The sequence below is a fragment of the Crassostrea angulata genome, chromosome 7, assembly GCF_025612915.1.
Source record: "Crassostrea angulata isolate pt1a10 chromosome 7, ASM2561291v2, whole genome shotgun sequence".
NCBI lineage: Eukaryota > Metazoa > Mollusca > Bivalvia > Ostreida > Ostreidae > Magallana > Magallana angulata.
In genome coordinates this window covers 34,419,406-34,433,275 of record NC_069117.1, presented here as the reverse complement: position 1 = coordinate 34,433,275, position 13,870 = coordinate 34,419,406, and the positions used below count along the sequence as shown (strand labels likewise).

Here is a 13,870-nt window from a genome sequence, read left to right as displayed (position 1 = left end):
TGAAAACAGAATTGTTTTCTTTTCCGACATTCTTTAGAAAATTGATTTAAGTATCTAAATTTTCATTCTGACACATCTTCCTGGGTATTTACGATTGTCAAGAACAAAAAGTTCGGCGGTTGCGAGGGGGTGTTTATTGACATTTGATATGAGAATTTGAAGGATTTAATAGGGCTTTATTTAAATAAACTGAATATAATCAATGTATTATTAACAAATACATGGATATGTGGAATTTAAAAATGTACAGACGATATATGTATTTCAGTAGATATTTTTTGCATGAAGGAAAAAATTTCATTTCGCCATTTTCACACACATGAATTATCATTATAATGACTTTAACATATCGTTTTCCACATATATAACAAGCACTTGAAACCTTTTGGATGGCTTTTAAGCGTCTTGTACCTCTATGTAATAATGCTTTGAGACATCTTAGTTTAGGATATTCCTAACATCGTTTTGGTTTTCACAAATGAGTTTGGCTTAGAATGGACCAAAATTATCTCTATGATTTGTCTTAGGAACTTTCTTAAGAAGAATCTTAAGAAATAAAATATTCGTAAACATGTCTGCTTTTGGTATTTGTCAAACATTAAAATACTAAAGTCATAGTTTTATCACCACTACTGGTGGTATAGTGCCACAAAATAGTAGTATTTAGTCTGGGGTGGTTCTAGTCATGGAATGTCAGCTAATGTCATTATACTGAATAACATCAGTGAATGGATGATGGGCAAAATCTACAAGAGCCAAGAGGATGAAATACTAGGAGCATTTTGCTTGGCAACTTCTTGTATTTTTATCAAGGTCAAATTTCGCCAATACAGACATCGACCACTTTTTTTGAAAATATGGAACACAATTCTAAAGTCCCACAGACACATTTCAGAACAAAGGTACATGTATTCAAAAGGGGAACATCGACATTTTTGTTGACACGTAAAACAACCCTAGATACAAGAAATAATTGGAGGATACTAAATGAACGATTCAGCGATAAGCTTGATTTCTTTGGTTTTATTAAACGGTTGTTTTGAGAATAGTTGTAATTACTGGTTTTAATAATTTTGATTAGTCATTTCAATAATTTGGAAGGCAACACCTGGCACCTCTAAAGAGAGATTTGTGAAGTAGAGGGCGTGTTCAGATTGCAGATCAGGCCATCTAATTCTGTAAACGGTCATTCCATAGTGTACAGAGATACCATTGCTTGGGATCCCTCCCTTTATTTGCCTTGTCCCGCCGACATGTAAGTAAGATAGGGCACGCACAAAGGTGGAGATTGATCACCAGATGGACGCTCAGTGGCATTGCAGAAATGCGAGGCCTGCTGCGATCTATGCAGCTCGATCGGTGCTAGAAAGGATGGGTCGTTCCATCAAAAGTTTTTTTCTTCCTGAAAGTTCCTCCGTAAACACCTCGGCTCTCTACAGATGGGTGGATGGAATGTCTGTATGTGTTGCACCAGAAAACAGATAATGTTTCTAGATAAGAAGGAACATCCATAGAAACAGATCCAATCTTACGTCACCAATGTTTGAAAATAACATTAGTTCAAAATTGAAGAACTTTTGAACAAGTTTGAAATTGTTTGTTTATCCCAAAATGACTGTCTGAAATCTTAATTTATGCAATTCTTCATTCTTAAACTTTACTGTTGACATTTCAAACCGTTCAAATCGAAATCTCAATCACCTTATATGTCAAAACACAAGATTTAATAAATCCTACGCAAATAGATTCCGAAAAATTAATTTGGTTATTGTAAGATAAAAGATTATGAAGCCCCTGGTTTTCGCTACATATTGTAAATGTTTTAATGTTGTCAACGAAACAAAGGAATTCGGAGATATACACCCACTTTGGAATAAAAAATGACCGTTATCAATATATATAGCCCATTGAATTCTAACTTCAGACTACGGTACTACAAAGACTTGGAACGGGTAAGTTATGTAGATTTTTAACCCAGCTGACGATTCGCTTAATTATTTGTTTTCATTATTACACTTTGAGATTAATGTATCTTTTACAATTATACAGTGAGTTGATGGCCAAACGTCTGAAAGATTTTATAAGAAAATTGTTGTGATAAAAAAACACACGTCTTTTGATAATACGCGAGTTTTATAATAATGATGTATTGAATTATTATATTGAATGAAGTTAGTATGGCATTCGTCGTTGACTGTGAACTAAAAAGGTTACACAGAATCAAAACTTTACTTACACACAGTAAGTCTTATGGTTTTAGTTTCAGACACAGAAATTTCAACATGTGGACAAAAATTGCCTTTCTTGGCATTGCCATGATATCTACGATAAACGGTAACTATAACTACGTCAAATATACATGTTTATATGTTTAACAATTTTTGATTATCATAAACATTTTAATAAAGCAGATGAAATTTAACCCTTTTACAAAGAAGATGGCAAAATAAGGCGCGTAAAATGCCTATATGAGGATAGATAAGATGCTATAAAATTAAAATATCAACAAATCTGATAATTTAGAAAAAATGATAACCGTTATATATCTTAAATACTTGGAATATGTTGATTTAAACAGACGTATGCATGTCAAAACCTATAAATAGTGTCATTTTTAGAACTTCAATGTCTTTTCTCTTATAGAGTGTGTCTGAGCTCCATATTTTTGTCATAGTCTATACAAGGTTTGAAGGAAATAACACCGATTTCAATCAACAAAAACGTGGAGAGATGACCCACTGTACTTTTTTTTTCATTTTGTACCCCACAATTAAACGTTTTAGACAAATAATACAAGTCCGTAAATTAGTAGTCGAAGTCGCATGTAGCATTTAAACAACTGAGTTTGTTGTGACTGAAATGGCAAAGTGGTTAGAACACCAGATACAGTAAAACTCGTTTAGTATGAACACGAATATCGGATATAGCAAAGTTATTTTTTGAGTCCCCGATGAAACTCTTTAAAAATCTTTCCAAAATTTTACGCTTATAACGAATTAGGATATGACGAATTAACGGATATAGCGAACTTATTTTGAGATTCATAGAGGTGAATAATAACGAAATTTAACACCTTTATAATGAATTTCTTTACAGTTAAAAATAATTGCACGACCATTTAACAAAATAGTTGAAATGAATTTATTTTCATATAATTTTTTTTTCAATTCACAATCCGATTATTAAAGATATCTAAGTAATGTACTTTTATTTTAAACTTTAATTAGCAAAAATTATTATATAGTGAAAGAAAACGTGTATATAGGGAATTAGCTGTAGATATTATTACGAATTCGTTATACGGATATAACGAATTACGGATATAACGAAGTAATTCCATTGGTCCCTGGGACTTCGCTATAACTGAGTTTTATTGTATAAAGTGACATTCTAAAGCTTTGGTACATGTATTTAGGTTGAGGGTTCGATGAAACCAAATCTATAGAATTATTTTTTTTTTCTTATCATTTGTAAAAATATTGTTGAAATACATATGTATTCAAAACTGAATAAAGTTTGAAATTGTCCTTTTGTAAACTTTTACTATATAACATTATCAAGTATACAGGAGAGAAAAAAAAATCAAATTTGAAATTGCATTTTACGACTAAACCAAATGGGCATTTGCGTTATCTTATTCCCCGTCTTCAAAATATTGGAGAATTATTGAATGTTTTTTATTTGATAGATGCACTTGTGAACGATGCCTTGATGATTGTTGGTTTAAGATTGTGTAGTGTATATGTGTTCCTAATGATAGGACAAGTCTTTTTGACATACATATTATATTGTAAGAGTTGTTTTTATACCCACCCAGTAAATGCGAAATTAACAACATAAGGTACATCTGATTTAACAGCACAAGCTGGACCCGGGGGAACCTCTCTGGGGGACCACGGACATGGCTCTGTAGCTTTCTCCGTGGGTTTGTCTCGGACCATGCACATAGCTAACGCCGAGACGGTGACGTTCGATAAAGTGTTCTCCAACCTAGCCAGCGCATACTCGGAACACACGGGCATATTTAAGTGTCCTCAGAGCGGAATGTATGTGTTTCACCTCCATGCCTATGACATGAACACGGTAAGATGGTGAAAAAATAAATAAACGGAGCTAAAGTTAAATACGATTCTACAACTTATCTTTCAAAAACAGAAATGAGTTTGACTTTTAATCGTTTAAAAAGATGACTTAGACTGCAGAATCTTATTTTTGAGTTACTGAACCAATTTAAACGGACGACCACAAAACCAATAACGAGCACTTATTTAGAATGTTTCGGTATTCAATTGAATTATGTGATTGTGTTCTGGAAATCAAGGTTTTACTTAGTCCTTTTCTTTGTATGATATTTTAAGTTCTGAATTTGGTATTAACGGTTTATTCGATGGCTTTATATATTAAATAGAAGTCAATTTACGGAACGTTTGACTATAAAGTATAAAAAGTCAAACTTAATAAGACTTTTAAAATATATACCAAATGTTCATCAATTTTATTCATGTTGCAGGACAAAGCCATGTGGCTGGAATTAAAGAAAAACAATGAACTACTTGTGTCCATTTCGGGTTACGACAGCCATGCCACCGCGGGAAACACCGTGTTGGTCCACCTTAACCGCGGGGACACGGTGTACGTGAAGGCTCGACAAGGACAAGAATTCTCACTGTTTGGAAGGAATGACGAGATATACGCCACATTCACTGGGTACAAAGTGAGTGACGCCAGCTACCAGGCCCCTCCCGCCCCCGACCAGGACCCGTTCGCCTTCCTGAACGGGCGCAGACGATAAAGTGAGACAGGACATTTGTTACACGTGACTCTATATGTACCAGAATTATTAAGTTAAGACCAATAAAGATATCACTGTTTTAAATCGATCTTCACTTATAAAATACGCAATAGTCACTTGTATTTGTTTGTGGTTACTTGAACGGTGTGAGGAATATTATTTTACACGTGAAAGTACACAATCGGTATCAGCAATGACGACTGTGAATTACTGTATCTCTATGGGTTTTTTTTTAAACTATAAACTATATTGAGTAAAATATGGGGTTTTTTTTTTCAAAAACACGGCAAGTCGACTTTTTATCCCCATTTTATTATAAACGTGATTCAAAGTACACATTGTACATGGGCGGATACATTGATTGTAATAAAAAAAAAACTATGATGCCCCTCAAGGATTTTATCAATCACCTCTATGTGTGTCTTTAAAAAAAAACAGTAACGGTCATTCAAACCACATAAAAGTCTGACGATATGACCTGGCATTCATTTCATCATTTAGTTATTTCATGCCATGTTATAAATAAATTCCTCTACCTAAAAACAACAACAATAAAAACCAACTCTTTTTATCAGAGCAGGTTTTGATATATCATTATCACAAGTATACAATTATAGAAAGTAATGACTAAAAATGATTGGGATTACCATAAAATTACGACCGTGTTATTCTTCTCGATGGCAAATGATCTCATCATGTCCAGTATTCAAAACTATAAACATGGTTTTATGATGGCCGTATGAACGGTATGACAGATACACGAGAAAATTAGTACTGGTGTAATAGGGCAGGTATATAAACTAATCATTGACCATCTAACGCTAACCATAAACAAACCGCTCAAATCAGGCGCCGCCGGCTCGTGGGGACGCTCACACAACTTGAACGTGGCTCAATAGGTATGAAAGTCTACGTATTGATTTTTCTTTATTTAAACAGAATTTTATTTTGTTATGTCGGCGTTTCAAATTATATCAACTTTCTTTAAGCACTAAGGAAGTTTTGCGATATGGTCATACTCGTTAGTTCTGTACAAAATCAGGTCAGATTGTAGTACTTTTTACCACTATATATGAAGGAGACGATTTATCTATTAATTAACTTATTTATTAATGAACTTAGATAAACGAAATAATACTGGAAATAGAAACGCTCTAAAATACAAATAACAATATGCAAACAGTTTTATTACAAAAACCGAGAAATCCAATTTGGAAAGGCATGGATTATAAAAACTACAGTAATGATTCCAATATTTTAAATAATAATGTTTGGGTGAATTTATTTGAATAAGATGTAAAAGATAATTTATAGTAGATCGTTTCTTGAAATCGTTTAGAGGCTTTATTTGGATTTCATGTTTATCTGACATTCCATGCCATTCTTGCAACTTTTTCAAAACAAAAATTTTCTCTTCAATAAGTGGGGTTTTTTTGTTGAGAGAGAGAGAGAGAGAGAGAGAGAGAGAGAGAGAGAGAGAGAGAGAGAGAGAGTTATTATATATAATTATATATTTATATATATATATGGGGCTAAGAAACCTCGAGGATTCAGATTAGGTTTACCGTGGACTGCGTAGTTCATCATTCTTTTTAGCGACAGCTCTGTTAAAGCCTTAATTTTTTAGGTTTTTTGTTTGTTTGATTTGTTTGATTTGTATGGTTTTTGGGTGTTTCATTTTTTTTTGGGGGGGGGGTGCGGTTACCATATGCATACATTTAAAGCTATGAAAAGGCATAATAAAGCAAATCATTCAGACAGAAGAAAAGTGTTCGTTTTGCTGCAGACTACATGCACAACCCTTAACACCATACTCAATAGTCTGTTTACCTGTGGCGATGTTTTCTGGTGGGGTCCCGACCCCCCCCCCCCCCCCCGGAAAAAGAAAATTTATTAAGTTTACATTGTAAAATTATCGCAAATATGCCTCGAGCCCCCTGGAAAACACAATTATCCTATGGACCCCCCCCCCCCCCCCCCCCGGGAAAAATTTTCTGGATATGCGCATGAACTCCATAGCATTAAGATAAAGTCGTACCTGTGCTATTTTTTACATTTACAGCAAGAATACCAACAGAACTTATTCTGTGGAACGTGGCTAGAAATAACTGGTAAAAACTATACCACAATAATTCCATGATTACTCTGGATATAGCGGCTCTGTGTCACACTGATTCTGATGTACACGATTCTTCCGCAAAGACGAAATATATCATTCCATGTGGTTAGCCTTGTTATGGTAATGCGGAAATATCGGTACATTCTAACAGTTCAATCGTACACGAAGCCGTGAGCACACCAACGCTTGTCTAATGTAATGCTGGGCGTGTTTACTTGCTTTTTTTTAATTATATACCAAAAAACACTGCATTTTCCTATTCATTTGTTATTTTTCTTCAATTTTATCAATTTGACAGAGTTAAAAATCGCACTGATCACAAATGTTACTAATTATAAATTTGGTCACAATCTACAATGTATAAACGTCACATCCTGTTAGGGAAACCCACATTTCCCGTCTGTCATCGGGAATTATTTGGTTACCCTAAAAAAAACTTCTATCTTTAAACTTTGCTAGTGGTTCGTGTGGTTACAATACATGTAGCCAAATTTGTAATTAAAATTAGAATAGTCCAGCTCATACGCATCGAAAGACTTGCTTCAAAATACTTGCTACCAAGTCTGGACATTTTCTTGACTCAATATATGTTTAAAAATTATTGTATTTAACTATGATAAAATGAAGTCATGGCTTAGACAGAAAGTCTAACGATAGATGATACATAAAGCTTCATATTTTAATCGAAATCAAGTACCCAATACCAAGTATATCAATATGAAATAATGAAATATACATGTAAGATGTTTTGATTATCTTGTACAATTAGCATAATTGGATAACATTTTGTTTTCTTCCAAATAAATCGATTTGAAATTCAAGAATACTCGCATAGATTTTATAACAAGTGCAATTAATATAAATTTTGATGGACTCGCCCAACAATCCAATTGACGAAAAATGCTGCTTAGCTAATATCAATGAAATTAGTAACTAATAGAGTAGTAAAATTCATTCTAGGAATTTCATTTAAAAATTCAATCTAGAAATACTTTGACCTCATTGCACATGTTTGATTTTAAAGAGCAACAACGCTTATTCCTGGACCAACTTGTTTTCGATTTCGCATTATCTTTCCATTTTCTACTATTCATAAAAAAAAACAGCCCCCTCCCAAGATCAACAATTAATTGTTGTCTCCATACGAGTATGTTAATTATACATGTTTAGCAGAAACACCTGTATGTACTTTGACATTAATTGTCTTCAGAATCACGAAGCCATTAGCGATTGATGTGTTATGGTAGTGTAGGCCTAGAAACACTAGCAGCGTTTATGCATGGAGCTTCCGTCTATATTGCACGTCTACATATTTAATGTTCCTCGGCGCCTCCCGTTTTGGTCAGGATATACCTGCGCCGTCTGCGTCATGTGGTCAGCAAAGAGTCGCCAGACACTCACTGACCGCCGTCTTCTGTTATATTCAGTGCGCCGCTAAAATCACCCACCTTTATTTCACAACTTTTAGTTACAAATGTATATATCAACAATTCAAAATGAAAATATATTAAAGATTTAAAAAGTTGGTACGAATTAATGTAAGAGCAAAACATACTTATTTTCCTTTCAAGGGCCCATGAAGAGACATAAAAAGAGTTTAGTTGTAGACAAAGTTATAGACAGTGATGAAAGTATAAGTAACAATACAATCGAGTGAAGTATATTAACACATACACCACACGTCATTTACGTATACAGAGGAAAACCAAGTTAACGTAAAACACCGGCATTTTAACACGCGATGATTCATGAATACTTAGTCAATAATAATCAAGGTTATCAACATTCATATTATTATTATATTTCTTTGTTTTTAAAGAAGTTTTTTAAACACATATGTACAATTTAATTGCAATTTCTGCAAATAAACGCAAACTGCTAGATGGCTTAATGGATTATTCTACAGTTTCATCCACATCACAGCAGCATTCCAAATATGAAAGCAAAGTGTATTCTAATGTAAGATATTCTCCTCGAGCCTAAACTAAACTAAAGAGATATATTTGAAAATAATTTCCATTAAAATCACACATATAGTCACACGTAAAGTTCATTATATTTGCATGCTATCATAATTTCCAAATTTATGTTTTTTTCCAGGTGGAAGCACAATGTACTGTATAGTTTTAGGTGTTTGTCTGTTGGTGGAGTCGGTATCTTGCATGACAATATGGAAGCCCGACATGCCAGGAAACAAGTACAAGATGAAGGTAAACTTCACCTCACCTCCAATTTTCGACAACAACTGTTCTAATATTTGTTATATTCACATTTGAAAACATAAGACAAACTCCCATCCACGTTTTGAGACAGTATTATATAGATATGATCTTGAAATTTGGTAGATAGTTTAAACACATATTAAGATTATGTGGAATAAGGAATTAAAGGGCATTTTTGCTTGTCAACATATCTAGGGGAAAGGTCTGACCCTTCCACTGCGGAAAAGGCGCTACGTGCCTGAATTTCGTACATTTAATTTTAATTAGTGAGGAACCTTCGACTGAATGATCATAAAGAATTGATTTAAACTGAGTAGTTAACGCTTTTTTTTTAATAAACAACTTTGCGGTTTATTTAACATAAACCCAGTTTATACTCGAATACATTTCGTAGCTACTGAACTCATTTCGAAAATAAATATTAAAAACTAAACACTTATCAGGAGAAAATCGATCTTGTCTAACAAATATTTAAAAAAATTCAAGGATGTAATCGACCGAACTGATGCTCTGAACAACGCTCTGTCACTAGACAGGCTGAATGAGATCCCTGAGCTCACCAAATCATCCACTGTTACCAACAAAGATAGAACCTACACCAGGACAGTAGTTCAGAAAACATACTCCCGTGACGACGCAAAGACGTCCACTTTTAAAACAACGTTAGAAGGAAAAGAACATATTGAATCTCAAAACAACTTCCTTAACGCAAAAGATAGATTGAAAGCCCGCAAGTCAGAATTCTTTCCTCGGGTTTCTGCTTCTCAACAAGACATAGAAATTAGAAAATCCGAGTCCGTGCCGCCACTGTCCCTAAGTACTCGACGGGTTGTTACCTCTAGGACCAGTCCAGCAATTTCGTCCAAGACGATCACAACTCGAACTTCCTCTGTACAATCACAGCCTCAAAAGACTACCAGAAGAGTTGTCAAAACCAGTAGCATGTCAGACACAATTCCACTTTTCTCATCATCAAGTAAATTCGCAACTAGATCAGATTCGGGACCAGTGAAACACATGTCGACGTCAACGGTAACCAAGACAACCAATTCAGGCCCCGCCTCACGTTCAGTTTCTACGAAATCTTCCAGTTTTCATAGAGACGTATTTACAGATGACAGATCCCAACTCCGGAAATCTACTGTAGGAGACGATGCATCGTTCAGAATGGACACCGGAATAGCGGCTACATCCGGTCAACAAAGAGAGTTCTTGCCTTCGATACAAACCGGAATCCAAATACCAACTTCCACGAAAATATCTACATCAGAGTTTTCGTCTTCATCTGGTTCTTTTACCAAAAAGCGGCGACTGCCTAGTTCACAAGCATCAGATTTTACGGTCATTACAGTGAAAGAACGCCTTCCAGGTTCATCTTCTGTCGATCTGATATCAAACAGATCAACAAATCGGAAGACTACTAGCGACAGAAGCACAGCTTTTTCTTCTCAAGCAAGGTCCCAGTTACCACCCCCTACATTTATAGCATCTTCAATGACCAAATCTGTGAGTTCTTCTCAATTATCGGTGAGGCTTTCACTGTAATGGCTTGGTTACACAAGGCAGAAGGGCATTTTGGGTTTGTTTCAATATTCGGATTGATAACCTCACCACAATACACAACTGCTAGCATAGAGACCACTTAGATTCCTCATCTCGGAGGCCACTTTAGTTTCATTTGAAGAACGCACAACTGGACTGGACTGAATGTCACTTCCTCGTCTTTGTTCAGCATGGAATAATTTGGTGAAGTGTGTTATTAACCCAGATAGCCAACCCCACCTTCGTTATATCCTCTGGTTGTCCACGCTACGTTCTAAATTATTTTGTGATGTGTATTATGATGTAATGTTTACTTGTGTTTTGTACTACATAATATTTACATGTTACATGTGACGTGTACTATGATTTAACTTTTATATGTCTTTTGCAACTTAGTGTAAGTGATTGACGAAATTAAAAAAATTAACTAACATCAGTGATTTTAATAAGTTTGCATCTTGTTTTGTTTATAAAATTAAAATGCATTACATATTTTTCAGAACGAAGCAACCATTGCATCTCCTGAGTTGATGCCAGTTACAGCCGGGGGAGCGGGTTCAAGCAATATGATGGAGGTGAATAAAGAGCGGTTCACCCATAATTTATAGAAATATGCAAAGTCTTCCAACAAACCACCATTTATATTTTGCAATATGGTGTTAGCAAAAAATCTATATTTTGATATATGTACATTATAATAATCACAAAAGAGGAACAAATAAGTTTTTACACAGTTTTATCATTCTAAATCTAAAATTTGACTTAGACTTCCTACAGTTTTTGGTCATGACACAAGCTCTTTTAAAAAAATTAAATTGACACATATTGTATCGTATGTTTATTTTCTCACTTAGAACGTGATTGCAGCAAGCATAGCAACCGGGAATGAAGTGAAAGTGGTAGAAAGAGCGGCAGAGGCCGCCGGAGACATTGTTGAGGGTGCGCAGGAAGTAGCCGGAAACGTTGTTGAGGGTGCGCAGGAAGTAGCCGGAAACGTCATCGAGGGTGCGCAAGAAGTAGCCGGAAATGTTGTTGAAGGTGCACAAGAAGCCGCTGGAAATTTAATGGAGGCTGCAAGCAATGTTGGCGAAAACATGGCCGAGGCAGGAGCAAATGTTGTAGAAAATATGGCTGAAGGTGTCGAAAAGGGTGTAGAAATGGTCAAAGACGTCGCTGAAAATGTTGCAGAACGTGTCGAAGATGTAATAGATGATGGCAGTTTACCTAATCCATTGTTATCAACAGACAGAGGAGACACCGATGATAGAGTTAACATGAGAACAAGAGATGACAAGGATAGCCGAGAAATTGGTGCTGTTCGATTAAGTGGAGACTCTGGTGAAGATTCGAATGGAGACGGAAATAGCGACAGTGAAGAAGAAGGATTTACAACATTCAATCGTGTCGGTGCCAGAAGTAGAAACAATGAAAGACGGGATTCCAATTCAGGAGAAGATTCAAACGGCGACGGGGATAGCGACAGTGAAGAATTGAGAGATGGATCCTATGCAAGACGACAAAGGGATTCTAACTCCGGCGAAGACTCAAATGGAGATGGAGACAGTGACAGTGAGGAGAGAAGAGACGGAAGACGCCGCGGAAGCAGACGTGGTAGATGGTGGAGACGGGGTGGAAGAGGTTCTGATTCCAGTGCCGATAGTGGAAGCTCTAACCAGGCCTCAGATTCCAGTGACGAATCAAGAGATGGGGATCGGGACGATAGCGGCTCCGACTCCAGCAGCAGTGACTCCATGGAGGACGACTTTGATTACTTTGAGGACATGAATGATTTCTGGATGAATGGAGGATTTACAAAATCTTCCAGGAGACGAACCTTACCATCCATATCAACATCCGAACTAACCACGTCCTCTTCGTCTCGTTCAAAGATAGCACCAAATATTGATTTGCAATCATCGGCGTCCGGTTCAAACCGAGCAACTGGAAGCCCCGGTTATCAAAGAGGAGATATGAGGAGAATCATCTCACAGATAAAGAATAACGGTGGTGCCGTTATATCTCTTCCTGAAGGAAAGACCAATACAATGGTTCATTTCTTTGTGAAATGGCGAAAATCAAATATTTCTAGGACGGGACAGAAAATGTTCATCAGAACACCAGACGCTACAGTCGCCATTTTACGACACCCCAATCGGAGACGATCCTAAGTGTGGAGGAAGCACATTAACGCATAATGTTTTGATTACGTTGTCTTCTCTCTGCACAACCTGAAAAAAAAAACTCCACGTAGAAAATCGACGGGGAACTTTGTGTTGTTTTTGTATACAATATTAAGATCTGATTGTGTGTGACACCATAGATTAACACCATCAAAAACGTGAAATAAAGACAAAATATATCCACACATACTGTATAGTGCTCAACAAGCGATTATTTTTAAAATCTGAGTTTCATTTTTAGACTTCTTTTAAGAATTATCACTAATGCGCAATAATCTTACATTATGTTCCACGAACAATGTACTGCATGTATATGTAAAATAAATCTTAAGATATATTTGTCTTATTTGGTATGTTTTATTATTGAAATAAACAAAAGAGTACTTAGATGTTTTAAAGCAAAGGAATAGGTTGGGGTGCAGACATAAACTATACACTGGCAAATCTTTATAATGTCAATTTTTACATAAATCAAAATTTTTTGAAAGACAAAATGTCTGTGTCACTTAACACCAATTATCTACTTTTTAGACCTTAGACTTTAGACCTTTGCATTTTACTTGCAGAATGATAAAATGGCGGGGAAAGGTTGAAAAATTGGTACAATAATCCTAAAAATAGTGCATTTTAATAAAATTGAAATTTTAAAAAATAACCCTTCGGTTTTAAAAGACGACGTAGATTACATGGATACTGTGTTTTGATTCCACTCTGTGTGCAAATAATATGCCATCGTGAATTATTGTGTCAGTTATTTTTTATTTTTACATAGAAAAGTATTTGATGTGCTCCTTAATGTGTATCGTATTTGTTGATTGTTATGGAATGTAACAGCAAGTTTACTCAAATATTCTGCTGAAGAAAAGCATCGCTAATATCACTTAAAAATGAATGAATTTAGTATTTGTTTTGAATTAAAAATTAAAAAGAAATGCATAGAATTTATTCGTAAATATTTTACATTTTAGCAGAATTAAACCACAAAGGAAAGAGAACGGCACAGCAAACATCTGTA

General features: G+C 35.3%; 2 protein-coding genes across 2 annotated transcripts; both read left to right on the top strand.

The window, feature by feature from the left end:
* Positions 1-1,770: 1,770 nt before the first annotated feature.
* On the top strand, positions 1,771-4,908 carry LOC128155752 (complement C1q-like protein 4). The gene is given in 4 exon segments (XM_052817599.1): positions 1,771-1,952; positions 2,261-2,334; positions 3,860-4,083; positions 4,511-4,908. Coding segments are annotated over 4 exon segments (747 nt in total). The 5' UTR covers positions 1,771-1,785; the 3' UTR covers positions 4,793-4,908.
* Positions 4,909-9,691: 4,783 nt separating this feature from the next.
* LOC128157280 (polyribonucleotide nucleotidyltransferase-like) lies at positions 9,692-13,192 on the top strand. The gene is made up of 3 exons (XM_052819756.1): positions 9,692-10,639; positions 11,176-11,250; positions 11,530-13,192. The coding sequence occupies exons 1-3, from the start codon at positions 10,076-10,078 to the stop codon at positions 12,841-12,843; spliced, it is 1,953 nt and encodes a 650-aa protein (XP_052675716.1). The 5' UTR covers positions 9,692-10,075; the 3' UTR covers positions 12,844-13,192.
* The last annotated feature ends 678 nt before the right edge of the window (positions 13,193-13,870 follow it).